Source organism: Symphalangus syndactylus, chromosome 4 (genome assembly GCF_028878055.3).
Source record: "Symphalangus syndactylus isolate Jambi chromosome 4, NHGRI_mSymSyn1-v2.1_pri, whole genome shotgun sequence".
Lineage (NCBI taxonomy): Eukaryota > Metazoa > Chordata > Mammalia > Primates > Hylobatidae > Symphalangus > Symphalangus syndactylus.
Genome location: NC_072426.2, coordinates 99,570,597 through 99,584,424, shown reverse-complemented (window position 1 = coordinate 99,584,424; position 13,828 = coordinate 99,570,597). Strand labels below are relative to the sequence as shown.

Below are 13,828 nucleotides of genomic sequence, written 5' to 3'. Positions count from 1 at the left end.
AACTAAATAAACATAGTTTGCTATGGAGAAAACTCAATATAATATAAATTTGTTTGGAATTCATACAGATGAACTTATCCATAGTGATAATGAAGTTCTAAAAGATTTTTATAGAATTTTATGGTATGGACATTAGGAAAACTTGGAATAGGATGAGACACTCATGAAACATCATGAGATAATTGGGATACACAGGGTCTACATACAAACAGGGCTCAGAAACACTCCTCTACATGCAGTGCACCATTATACCTGGTCTCCAATATTAGTGCAATAGACATAAGAATGCAGATCTTATTTATTTTATTTTATTTTATTTTTTTAAGACGGAGTTTTGCTCTTGTTGCCCAGGCTGGAGTGCAATAGCGTGATCTCGGCTCACTGCAACTTCTGCCTCTTGGGTTCAAGCGATTCTCCTGCCTCAGCCTCTTGAGTACCTGGGATTACAGGCATGCGCCACCATGCCTGGCTAATTTTTGTATTTTAATAGAGACGGGGTTTCACCATGTTGGTCAGGCTGGTCTTGAACTCCTGACCTCAGGTGATCTGCCTGCTGCGGCCTCCCAAAGTGCTGGGATTACGGGTGTGAGCCACTGCGCCTGGCCAAGAATGCAGATCTTAAAGGCGTGGTTCTTAACCTTTTTTGGACCAAGATCACTTCTATCATCTGATGAAAACATTCATCCGTACCTAAAAAGATGCATATAAACATGCCCATACAATATTATGTATAATTTCTAGAGGTTCATGGATTCCCTGCAGGCCTGGAAGCTCCAGGAATTTCAGGTTGAGTCTCTATGTTGAAGGGGAAAGAAATAGCTTGAATAAATGTGATCTCATTGAGTTCAGTGAATCTTTTCTCCTGCTGAGAAGCAGTCTCCTCTGTCATGAGCATGGCAAGAACTTTGCAAAAAGGACAAAAAGAAGTTTTGTTCTCATTCGGAGAAATGCCAGTGCAGTTTGATAGGATTCTTGGCTCTTTTGATTTCTCACTTTTGTGTCTTTTGTCTGCAGCCTTTTCCCAGTGTGGTAGCCAGTTTTCACTTGGAATTCTCAAATACACAGTTGTATGTGTTTAGAGAAAGATGAGTATGAGCAAGAGAATGAGGTAGTTATTGTAGGGGTTCCACCATTAATCTGTAAAGAGAAAAGGCTAGAACAGTGAAGAGTAACAATGGGCCTGCTTCACAGTGGAGCCTGCAATATCCTTTCCTGATGAAAGGTTAGAAAGTTATCTCCCTGTAGTCCTTTCTTAAGTGTACCCAGCTGTTTAATATTTTAGTGGCTGAAATGCACTAACAATTTCTTCTTGATATTCTATTCAGTCACACAGGGTTTCTAGGTTGCTAGTATATATTTTTACCTCCATGGGACTCAATAAAATCTTTCTATTTTGAATGAAAAAACTGTGTAGCCCATAAATAGTTTTACTTTTTCACAGTTGGACTCTTTTTTTAAAAAAAAAATTTCTAAATTTCCAGCCTCAGAGAAGTTATTATTTTGTAATATACAGTTGGACTCTTTTAACAAAAAGATCTCTCATCATGAAGTAGTAGATTTGAAGAAAAAAAGCAAATTAAATCCTAAAGACTATGTTTCCTAAAAGTCTTCCCCTCTTCTGCCACATAAAAGGGAGGCCTCAACTTCAAGGAAAAAGTGTATATATACCTTTTATATACCCGGCAATAAATGAATGAATTCATTACCTCAAGTTTTGGTATAGATGAAAAACAGAAGAATTTTAAAAAGAGGCTAGATAGGCTGGGCATGGTGGCTCACACCTGTAATCCCAGCGCTTTGGGAGGGTGAGGCTGGTGGATCTCTTGAGGTCAGAAGTTCAAGACCAGCCTGGCCAACATTGTGAAACCCCCGTCTCTACTAAAAATACAAAAATTAGCCAGGCATGGTGGCACATGCCTGTAATCTCAGCTACTCGGGAGGCCGAGGCAGGAGAATTGCTTGAACTACTTGAGAGGCTGAGGTAGGATAATTTTGGCTCATTGCAACCACTGCCTCCCAAGATCGCGCCACTTCATTCCAGCCTGGACAACAGTGAGACTCCGTCTCAAAAAAAATAAAAAAACCCACAGAGGCTAGATAGATGAATGACAGATCAATACTATTATGAAGGGAAGCAAAGGTATTTTGGAGTTTATCCTAAAAATAGAAGTTCTGATTAGGATAATCAGCCATGCCATTCTACCAAATGGTAAAGTTACTGCCCCTATCACTAAGTTTACCAGGCTGCTTGGATTAAAACAATCTGGATTGTAAAATGAGGGCAAATAATACTTTGTGACTTGGAAAGTAAATAAGGAAAACAAGTAAATAGGGAAAGTAAATAGAGAAACAAGTTTCCATGAACTCATATCATTTTTGGTAGTAATAGCATATCATTTCTGAGAGAGGAAAATAGTGAAATCAGTTCTTTAGGAACTTGATGGGAAACAGTCGTTTCCTATCACCATGTGCTCAGTATTAGCTAGTTTCGATTATTTATATATTTATAGATTGCCTAGGAGGAAGGTAGGCATTTAAGATTATCATTAGGTTCATTATAAAAATCATGATAATTCAGTAATAATGGTAGATTTTTATTGCCAGTGTTTTCAAGTATATTATTTTGATGCTTGAAGCCACTCCATAAGATAAGTGGGGAAAATGTATTACCTACCTTCATTATATGTTACCTTCACTATATAAGTTAGAAAATAGAAACCCAGGGAGGTTAAACATCATAAACAAGGTTCCACAGGTACCAAGAGTCAAGATTTGAACACAGATCTGCTTGTTCCCAGTCTGGTACACTTTCATTAACACTATGCATGCTGCCTCCTGAAACATTTTCAATGTATACTTGCCCATAAGAAGACAATTTAATGGACTATTTATTTCAGAAGCACACATTACTATGGTAACAAAGCCCTCCCTAGCAATAAGATCACCAGCACATTTTCCCACTGAAGTTTAGATTTGATTATGTAATCACTACCAAGAGGAGAATAATTATCAAAATTTGCTGGTCTGGTCTTCAAAGTGGTTATGCAGTTCCGTGAAGCTAATGTGCATTTTTATTTTTTTGTTTATTTATTTTTTTGAGATGGAGTCTCGCTCTGTCACCCAGGCTGGAGTGCAGTGGCGCAATCTCGGCTCACTGCAAGCTCTGCCTCCCGGGTTCACGCCATTCTCCTGCCTCAGCCTCTCCAAGTAGCTGGGACTACAGGCGCCCGCCACCACGCCCGGCTAATTTTTTGTATTTTTAGTAGAGACGGGGTTTCACTGTGGTCTCGATCTCCTGACCTCGTGATCCACCCGCCTTGGCCTCCCAAAGTGCTGGGATTACAAGCGTGAGCCACCGCGCCCAGCCTAATGTGCATTTTTAAAAGAAAAAGTACGTGATTTGGGCGTCTTGCTTTGTTTGTGTCTGTTTTCTTGTGCTGTCCCAGATTTACTGGGGAAAAGGAAAAAGCCAAGCATGTTCACAAAAACCACATGTACTATTGGGAATGTATTTGGGAATATTTTGTCATTATTTGAGGGTGTACAATCACAGCATGTGTCTGTTTTGAGCAGAGGACAAGGATCCTCACCGGTGGCCATGCAGAAAGCTCAGCAGGTATCTCAGGGTCTGGATGTGCTCACAGCAAAAGTGGAAAATGCAGCTCGCAAGCTGGAAGCCATGACCAACTCAAAGCAGAGCATTGCAAAGAAGATTGATGCTGCTCAGGTACTGATGGTGATTTTCAGGAGGGGTGGGAAATGTTTCATAAATATCCTAAATCATAAATATCCTTTCTTCTCTGTCTCTTATCATTTACTGTGGTTGGATAATGGTTTCTAAGTGATGAGTGACTTCCAGCACTTACCAATGTTAACACCTCCTTTACCATCACAGGTTTAGACAAATGTTTATCTATATTTTGAAATAAAGATCTTAATTTACAGCACTTCAGTTAGGTAAAAGTAAGCTCTCAGAGTACTAAGGGAATCCTAGTTGCTGATATAGATTGCAGTACATTGAAACTATTCCTTGTCCTAGAATTCACAACTCTTGGGTCATTGTAATGTTTAGGGGTTAAAGTTTTCCGATACTGCTCTACTGTAAAATGATTTTCAAGCATTTCACAAAAATACATGTTTGAGGAACTGAGGAACTAATAAGGTGTGGTTAATTCAGAGATGAGATAAAGCTTGGGAAAATATTTTATGCTAATTGGCGTAAAAAATTTGATTTTAAAAAGATGAGAGATTGAGTTCATGTTAGATAAATCTAAGAACCTCTGTACGATAAAAAAAAGATCAGAATTATAAAAATGATTACTGGTGTATTACTTTTGAAATCCTTCTTCTGGCCTTGTTAAGTTTAGTAGAATGGCGTGTGTGAGTAGATCACAGTGTGCTGCTTCTCCGTTTCTGTGTGTAGAACTGGCTTGCAGATCCAAATGGTGGACCGGAAGGAGAAGAGCAGATTCGAGGTGCTTTGGCTGAAGCTCGGAAAATAGCAGAATTATGTGATGATCCTAAAGAAAGAGATGACATTCTACGTTCCCTTGGGGAAATATCTGCTCTGACTTCTAAATTAGCAGATCTACGAAGACAGTATGTATTTAACCCTTACATTGCCTTTTCATATCTTTTCTTCTCTCCCTTTCTCTCTCCCTTCCCTCTCCCTATCTTTCTTTCTTCCCCAAGAACATACATATTTCAATTCCCCTAGGTTAAATGCACTTATGCTGCTCTTCCACTATATTCTCATTAATTCTAGGTCAGATGTTAATTTGTTGTATCAGTGATCTAACTGAGGTTTAATGATTTATTGCTGGTCACATAGTTATAAATTGATAAATTTAGGATGCTAAGAACTCCTTTTTTGAGATGCTTTTTAAATTTCTAAACTAGGGCTTTCTTTGATACATCATGTTTATGACCTATCTGTTTCCCACACATAAGAGGAAAATAATTTTTGTGGCTAGCTATGAAAAGACTCCTATGTGTATATGGAAGGGAAGAAGCATAAGAATGTACTTTCCTCCTTACCCAGCAATGATATTTTGTAAGTAGCAAGTATAGGAGATACTTAAATTACATTTCCTGGATGATTTTTCTTGTAACAACAGCCTCCCCACAGCCTCCTCTCTTAAAGGCTCTCATGGCACCTACTTTGATGATATGGAAAAGGGGTATTTCCTCTTTTTTTTTAATTTTTAATTTTTTTTTTTTTTGAAATAGGGTCTCAGTCTACCACCCACGCTGGAGTGCAGCGACATGACTGTGCCTCACTGCAGCTTTGAACTCCCAGGCTCAAGCCATCCTTCCACCTCAGCCTCCGGAGTAGCTGGGACTACAGGCACATGCCAGCATGCCTGGCTAATTTTTTTATTTTTTGTAGAGACGGGGTGTCGCTATGTTGTCAGGACTGGTCTCAAACTCAAGGGCTCAAGCTATCCTCCCACTTCAGCTTTCCAAAGTATTGGGATTACAGGCGTGAGCCACTGCACCTAACTGCTTTCTTCTTTCAATAGGTATTTTTCACTCCTAAGAAAAAAACCCCTGCAGCACATGCTAAAATAACACTAAGGAAGGGTTTAATGTCAAATGTAAAAGTTGCTCTCTATACTCTTAGGACCTAATGTAAGTCCATATACATACTAGGTACTCTTTAATGTTTCTTAATGATGAAGAGGTAATGAATGGTAATGGTGCTAACAGCAGACCTTCATGTGTGGTCATTCATGCCATCATTACTTAATACTATAGCACACACATAAACATACATCTATGTAACCTCTTGCCAGGAGTAGCTACGATCAGAATGATGTTAAAGACCCTCTTTGTTCAACTTTATAAAGGAGAATGTTATAAAAATTTAGAATCATAAAGGAACTCTTAAGAGAGTATCTAAGCTGGGCATGGTAGCTCAGGCCTGTAATCCCAACACTTGGGGAGGCTGAGGGTGTGCGGATCACTTGAGGTCAGGAGTTCAAGACCAGCCTGCCAGCCTGGCCAACATGGTGAAACCCTGTCTCTACTAAAAAAATACAAAAATCAGCCAGGCCTGGTGGTGGGTGCCTGTAATCCCAGCTACTCAGAGGCTGAGGCAAGAGAATAGCTTGAACCCAGGAAGTGGAGGTTGCATTGAGCTAGGATTGTGCCACTGCACTCCAGCCTAGGTGACAGAGTGAGACTCTGTCTCAGGAAAAAAAAAAAAAAAAAAAAGAGAGATAGAGTATCTAAATTAGCTGTTCTGGCGGATGGGCTATTATTTTTATTTATGTATTTTATTTATTTTTGAGACGGCATCTCGCTCTGTTACCAGGCTGGAGTGCAGTGGTGCAATCTTGGCTCACTGAGTCCTCCGCTTGCCAAGTTCAAGTGATTCTCCAGCCTCAGCCTCCCGAGTAGCTGGGACTACAGGCGCGCACCACCACGCCCAGCTAAATTTTTGTATTTTTGGTAGAGATGGGGTTTCACCATGTTGTCCAGGATGGTCTCGATCTCTTGACCTCGTGATCCACCCGCCTCAGCCTCCCAAGTCCTGGGATTACAGGCGTGAGCCACCACACCTAGCCTATTATTTTTATTTTTACAGATGAGACAGATAAAGTTAGCCTGAAAGTTACCTTTCTATGGCTGAGAGGACCTGAGACGGAAAATGAGTCAGATTCTTTGTATTTTTATAATGGTTAGAATTTGAAGTCTTTGGAGTGAGGTTTTGGGGGCAGTTTTTTTCTTTGTGATATAATTGTGGTTGTCTTTTTATTTCTATGTTGATACTTGGTTGAGGTTCTTTGGTTGGAAGGACCTGGTCAAGTAAAAAGTAGAGGATTATTGAAAATAGAGGCACCTCATCAAACCTAATAGCTTGAACGTGGCCAGATTTTGGGTAACTGGAAGCCCCTCCCTCCACCTCTTAGTCGCTGTGTGGGATCCTCTGTGTCTGTTTCACCCTGTGTGTTGACTTAGTTTATTTATCTGGGGGTTTTGTCTCCGGCTGTGAGCTACTGTGGCCCAGGCTTAATCACTTTCCAGCACCAGATCTCATCACTGGTTGACTATGAAGTGTTTTTGAAGTATGGACCCAGGATTACCTGCCTAAGAATCATCTGAGAAGGTCGTTAAAAATGCAGGCCCCTTGACCCCACCCCAGACATACTTAATTGGAATCTCTTTTGATGGTATTTAAAAATAAGATTTCCAGTGACTTTTATCCACACTGGACTTTGAGAACCCCCAGAATCTAATTGAGTGCCCTGCCTGACTGTGGGTATGTTGTCCTTGAGGTAGATAACCACCCAGTTTAATCAGTTATGGAAAGGACTGGGGATTATGTGATACCAAATGTATAGTAGTTTATGAATGAAGGCTGGGCACGGTGGCTCATGCCTGTAATCCTAGCACTTTGGGAGGCTGACGTGGGCAGATCACCCGAGGTCAGGAGTTCAAGCCCAGCCCAGTCAACATGGTGAAAACCCGTTTCTATTAAAAATAGAGAAATTAGCTGGGTGTGGTGGTGGGCACCTATAATACTCAGGAGGCTGAGACAAAAGAATGGCTTGAACCCGAGAGGCAGAGGTTGCAGTGAGCCGAGATCGTGCCACTGCACTCCAGCCTGGGCAACATAGTGAGACTCCATCTCAAAACAAAACAAAAAGAGAGTGGCGACCCTGAAGTCACAGTGCTGGGTTTGAATCCTGACTCTATCAAAGTAAATAATAGGACATTGGGCAAGTTATCCCACCTCATACCTCCATTTTGTTTCTTTAATAATGAGGATAATACTGTTATTTACATCATAGGGTTGTTGTAAGGATTAAATAATATAAGACAACTGCCTATGGCCGGGTGTGGTAGGTCATGCCTGTAATCCCAGCACAGGACTTTGGGAGGCCCAGGTGGTAGGATCACTTAAGCCCAGGAGTTAAGGACCAGCTTGGGAAACATCGGGAGAATGTTTCCTATCTCTCCAAAATATATTTTTTTAAATTAGCCAGGTGTGGTGGTGCATGCCTGTAGTCCCAGCTACCTGGAAGGCTGAGGCAGGAGGATTGCTGCAGTGAGCCCTGGGAGGTCAAGCCTGCTGTGAGCCATGATCTCACCACTGCATTCCAGGCGGGGTGATGGAGCAAAACCCCTCTCAAAACAAAAAACAAACAACAACAAAAAATTGCTTGCAACAGTACCTGGCAGAATTAGGACTCAAAAGATAGTACTACTACTAGTTCAACTATAACTACTTCAGCTGCTCCTACAACAAACATGGCTGCCTGGGCCCACCCAGTTCCAGAGGAAACTAGTGTTTTTGGAGGTGGCAGGCAGAGGGTGCAGCTAACCTAGTGATGATTGATTGAGCTCAGCTAACCAAATGATTGATTTGAGCTTTATTGATGCAAACTCATATTTAATGTCTTAACTAGGACAAAATAATCTGAATGTAAATTATTAATTTCTTATGTAAGGGCCAAATAAATAAACCACTCCTTTCAAACCAAATTAATAGTAATCAGGAGCAATTTGTCATCCTATTAGCATTTGTCATTAGCAGCTATGTGATCTCAATGTAAATAGTGTTTATGTGTGACAGGATGGCTGTCTTTTTCTCTGTAGGGGGAAAGGAGATTCTCCAGAGGCTCGAGCCTTGGCCAAACAGGTGGCCACGGCCCTTCAGAACCTGCAGACCAAAACCAACCGGGCTGTGGCCAACAGCAGACCCGCCAAAGCAGCTGTACACCTTGAGGGCAAGATTGAGCAAGCACAGCGGTGGATTGATAATCCCACAGTGGATGACCGTGGAGTCGGTAAGGGCAGCAGTGCACTAAACCCTCATTAAATTGGTCTCAGTGCAAATAAGCAAGTTGTTGATAAAGGTCCTGTAACATCTGTAATTAGGTAAGGGTTCTTTAGCTGCTGGTAAGTAACTGTGATTCCATTTCCAAATGCAGCCAGTAAAATTCCTGTGATGTAATCAAGAAGCGGGCCAGGCATGGTGGCTCATGTTTGTAATCCCAGTGCTTTGGGAGGGTAAGGTGGGAGGATCACTTGCACCCAGGAGTTTGAGACCAGCCAAGCAACATAGCAAGACCCTCTCTGTACAAAAATAAAAGAGTAAAGAATTGGCTGGACATAGTGATGCTCACCTGTAGTCACACCTTTCCAGCTACTTGGGAGGCTGAGGTGGGAGGATTGCTTGAGACCAGGAGTTCCAGGCTGTAGTGAGCTATGATCACACCACTGCATTCTAACCTCAGTGACAGAGACCACGTCTCTTTAAAAACAAAACAAAACAAAAAACAAAATTCTAAGTTAGTTATACCCAGTGTTGTGAGGAGTTGGAGAATTGGGCACATGTATAATTTACTGGAGAAATAAATTAGTACAAACTTTCTAAATTTGGTATTAAATGTCAAGAGCTTTAAACAAAGTTCATACCCATTGACTCAGGAAATTAAGGGTTTTTTTCTGAGAAATAATTAGAGATCTTTCTAAGAAGTTGCATACAGGAATATATGTATACAGCATAAATGTTTAATAATAACTGACTTGTGAAATAATTATTGTTAATATGATAAAATATTATGTAGATTTTAGATCATGATTTTAAAAGATAGTGAAATAAAAATAAAGTGTTAAATAGAAAGAACTGGCTGGGTGTGGTGGCTCACCCCTGTAATCCCAGCACTTTGGGAGGCCGAGGCGGGTGGATCGCCTGAGCTCAGGGATTTGAGACCAGCCTGGGCAACATAGTGAGACCCTGTCTCTCTAAAAAAACCAATTAGCCAGGTATGGTGGTGCACACTTGTAGTTCCAGCTACTCGAGAGGCTGTGGTGGGAGAGATTACTTGAGCCGGGAGGTCAAGCCTGCAGTGAGCTGTTGTTGTGCCACTGCACTCCAGCTTGGGTGATAGAGCAAGACGCTACACCACACTACACCACAGAATGGCATTGCAATTGTCTCCTCTGGGTCTTGTAAGTTTCATTGTTTCTCTCTTGGTCCAGGTCAGGCTGCCATCCGGGGGCTTGTGGCCGAAGGGCATCGCCTGGCTAATGTTATGATGGGGCCTTATCGGCAAGATCTTCTCGCCAAGTGTGACCGAGTGGACCAGCTGACAGCCCAGCTGGCTGACCTGGCTGCCAGAGGCGAAGGGGAGAGTCCTCAGGCGCGAGCACTTGCATCTCAGCTCCAAGACTCCTTAAAGGTAGAAGTCAGGAGCACGTATCATTTTACTTTTTATGCTTCCTATTATTGAAAGACGAGGGAAGGAAGAGAGAGTTTTGAAAAATACATAATTTCTGGGGTCTAGGGAAAATGAAAAGAGTGTGACCAAAGTTATAAGGAAATCTAGAGCTTATTAGGAAAAAGCTTGCTGGTATATAGTAGCAACTAAATTTGTGCTTTCCAAATTCCACTCAGTCAAGAGCCCTTTCATGATTTTTGCTCTATCCACATATCATCTGTACTTTTATTTAGCCAATATTTTTCTTAAAATGGACTTCTTCTTTTTTTTTTTTTTTTTTAATGGACTTCTTTTTAAAACTTAAGTTTATTTAAGAGAAAACTCTGTGGGCTGGGCATGGTGGTACATGCCTGTAATCCCAGCTACTTGGGAGGCTGAGGTGGGAGAATCACCTGAACCTGGGAGGCAGAGGTTGAAGATCACGTCACTGCACTCCAGCCTGGGTGACAGGGCAAGACTCCGTTTCAAATTAATAAATAAATAAATAAGTGAAAGAAAACTTTGTAATAATCCTGAAATCTTGGGTTTGATAAGCTAGTTGTATTTTTTCTATTATCCTTTAAAAGAAACACATAATTATTAAAGTAAAAACATTTGCCCATGTAACACCTAAAATTATCTCAGGTATCACTAGCTAGTTTATGCCGCCCACCTTGTGAAACAATGAGGGTGATGGAGACTTCTTTGTATAAATCCAGAAAACTTAAATTGGATTAAATGTGATGACTATGAAAAAGAGCTTGTTCATGGCTTCTAAGAATGCTCTTATTTAGACCCATGTTGAGAAATTGATACAGATATTTGTTATTGTTTTTCTAGAAAACTTAATTGAAAGAACCTGGATTAAAAAATTCCCATTCTTGATTTCTTTCCTCTTAAGACAATAAATTGCTCAGAAATTTGGCACTACATCCACCAGACAATCCTTACAGTTACTGTGATCATTAACCGGCAGTGGTGTGGAACTCTAGCCCATCTCTGGGCCTTCTTTGGGCTCAACCTCATGATTCTCAGTATCATTTCATGGAGGCCACCAAGAAAGGAAGTAGGGTTCCTTGATTGAGTGGAACAATCTCTAGGGACATGTGGGTCATGTCTTATTTCTACTACACCACTAATGTCTTACAGGGCAGGATTCATAAATTATACCTGTTCTGTGCTAGCTCAGTGCTTTGTACACAGTTAACAAATAAATATTTATTGAATGAAAGACTGAATAGATGAATGAATGTCAGTGAAGTAATGGCATTGGTAGATACGCTTTGAGGATATATCTGGACATTTTCGTATGTAAACAATGTTTTTAAGGATCTAAAAGCTCGGATGCAGGAGGCCATGACTCAGGAAGTGTCAGATGTTTTCAGCGATACCACAACTCCCATCAAGCTGTTGGCAGTGGCAGCCACAGCGCCTCCTGATGCGCCTAACAGGGAAGAGGTGGGTATCTGAGGTCTTCCATTTTTCTGTCGGCCTGTGCTATAGGTATATGTAAAGGTGAAATGTGATTACAGTGGACATCAGGATTAGTGGTTGGGAAACTGTAGATGAAGGGTGGAAGACCAGAACAGGGAAAGCCCTACCACCTCTACTTTTAGTCTCCATGTATATCAGTGAGGAATATCTTTAGTTGCAAGCAATAGAAGACCTGACCATCAGGGATGAAAACAACCGGGTTTGTTTTCATCACAAACCAAGAAACATGGAAGTAGGTGGCTTTGGCATTGGTTCAGCAGCTAAATATCATGAAAGCTGGCATTTCTATGATTTTCTAGGTCATTTTCTCAAGGTGTGGGATGGCATCATGTTAAAGGCAGGAAGAAATGAAGAATAGGGGTACTCCAGTCACAACTGCCTTTTCGAGTCAGGATGATCTTTTTAAATCAATTGATGTCATTCTTATACTCAGACCCTTCTAATGACTCCCCGCTATCCCAGAGTAAAACCAGAGTGCTAACAATGAAGAGAATTGCCAGTGATGTGCTGGTAAGCCAACTCTCCAGGAAAACAAAAAACCTTGATTTGTAATGTTTGTTGATTTCCATTATGTAAATACTCCCATGGTGGCTGTTTCAACAAGAAGTCACTGAAACCTGAGTTGGGAAGAGATGGACATGTTTGGCTCCTGTGAGCCGGCATGAGTCGGTACAAGTGGCTTCAGCACACCACTGGATCTGGTCCCCATCCATTTCTTTGCTCTCGTGTGGTACCACTCTTCCCCCTCATGGTACATCTGTATGTACCTCCTTGAATTGTATTCCTAGTATGTGTTTATATGTTCTAATCTTGGGGCCTTTGCACTCGTTTGTTCCAGTCTTCTCCAGATAACTCTATCTATTAGTTACCGTCTTTCTTCAGCTTTCTATTGAAATGTCACTTTTGGGTGACCACTAAGATAACAACTCCACCCCAACTACTATCCCCATGGATTTCTTCATCTCCATATCCTACTTTTTAACTTAGCATTTATCAACATTTAATGTATTTACCCATTTTTCATTTTTGGTTTGTCTGTCTCCCTCCCACTACCATGAAAGATCCATGCAGGGAGGGACTTTATTCTGTCATTGCCTTATTCCTCCTTCTTGGAACAGTGCCTGCCACATTGTTGGTGCTGAATGAGTGAAAATAGAGGCTTTCCTAGAAATTGTCCAGGAGAGCTTTGCTATGCCTCATTGGCTTGAACTCTGTCTCATGGCCACCCTAGCTGCAAAGGAGTTTAGGAAAGCAAGTATTTCGTTTTCTAGCCTTTGTAGTATTGGCAGCGAACGAGAAAGGTTTTGGGTCAGGTACCCAAGACGGTGTAGAACTGGTAGGTGGAGGTTTTTGTTGTTATGTGCTGATTACCCCAGTTTTCTTTCTGTAACCTGAGTTACTAGGCAGTTCAGCTGATTGTTCCCTTAGGCTGAGATGATTTGCTATTTTTTTCATTCCAGACTTCTCTTTCAGACTAGTAGATACATCTAGGTGGGCCTCTCCACCTACAGCCTTCCTAGTTACCTCAGCATATGTTGTCCTTCTGTTCTCTCTCAGAAATTTGTGAGTTGTCATTGACTTTTCCCTTCCCCGCACCCGTTCATACAAATAAACAACTAAGCCACGCTCATTTAATCTCACATCCATTTTCTGTTCATATTGCCATAGCTCTAATTATTTTCCTAGTCCCCTAGTCCCCCTAGAGCTATGACTGCATCGCTCTAACTGGTCTTCTTTGACTCTTTCACTAGGCCATCAATCAAATAAAAATACAACCTGACTCTTACATTCTCCTGCTTAAACCCTTCAGTGGGGCCTGTCCTTTCACAGAGGATAAGGCCAGAGCTCTGTGATCTAGCTCTGACACTTCCGATACCTGTTTCCTACAAACCCCTCCCTCTCATTTCTGGCCGTAGCTATACCTAGTTGCTTGTGGTTTCCTGCACAGTCTCTCTTTTCCATGTCTTTATTTTTTCTGTGTAATTATCTTCCCCTTCTTTTTTGGTGAATTACTATTTATCCTTCATCCTATTGTCCTTTGTTTCCTAGAGTGGCTAAGTGCTTTTTCTTTTGCTCCTGTAATATCAGTGCTTAGCTCTATTATTGTACATAGCACACTGTAT

At 41.2% G+C, this 13,828-nt stretch overlaps 1 protein-coding gene across 2 annotated transcripts in view; it reads left to right on the top strand.

The window, feature by feature from the left end:
- Positions 1-13,828, top strand: part of VCL (vinculin) — a 128,801-nt gene that overhangs the window by 94,425 nt on the left and 20,548 nt on the right. For both annotated transcript variants that reach the window (XM_055275680.2, XM_055275679.2), the window contains exons 9-13: positions 3,574-3,727; positions 4,424-4,599; positions 8,605-8,795; positions 9,994-10,193; positions 11,541-11,669. In XM_055275680.2, coding sequence (XP_055131655.1) covers positions 3,574-3,727; positions 4,424-4,599; positions 8,605-8,795; positions 9,994-10,193; positions 11,541-11,669 — 850 coding nt within the window. The remainder of the gene's footprint in view (positions 1-3,573; positions 3,728-4,423; positions 4,600-8,604; positions 8,796-9,993; positions 10,194-11,540; positions 11,670-13,828) is intronic.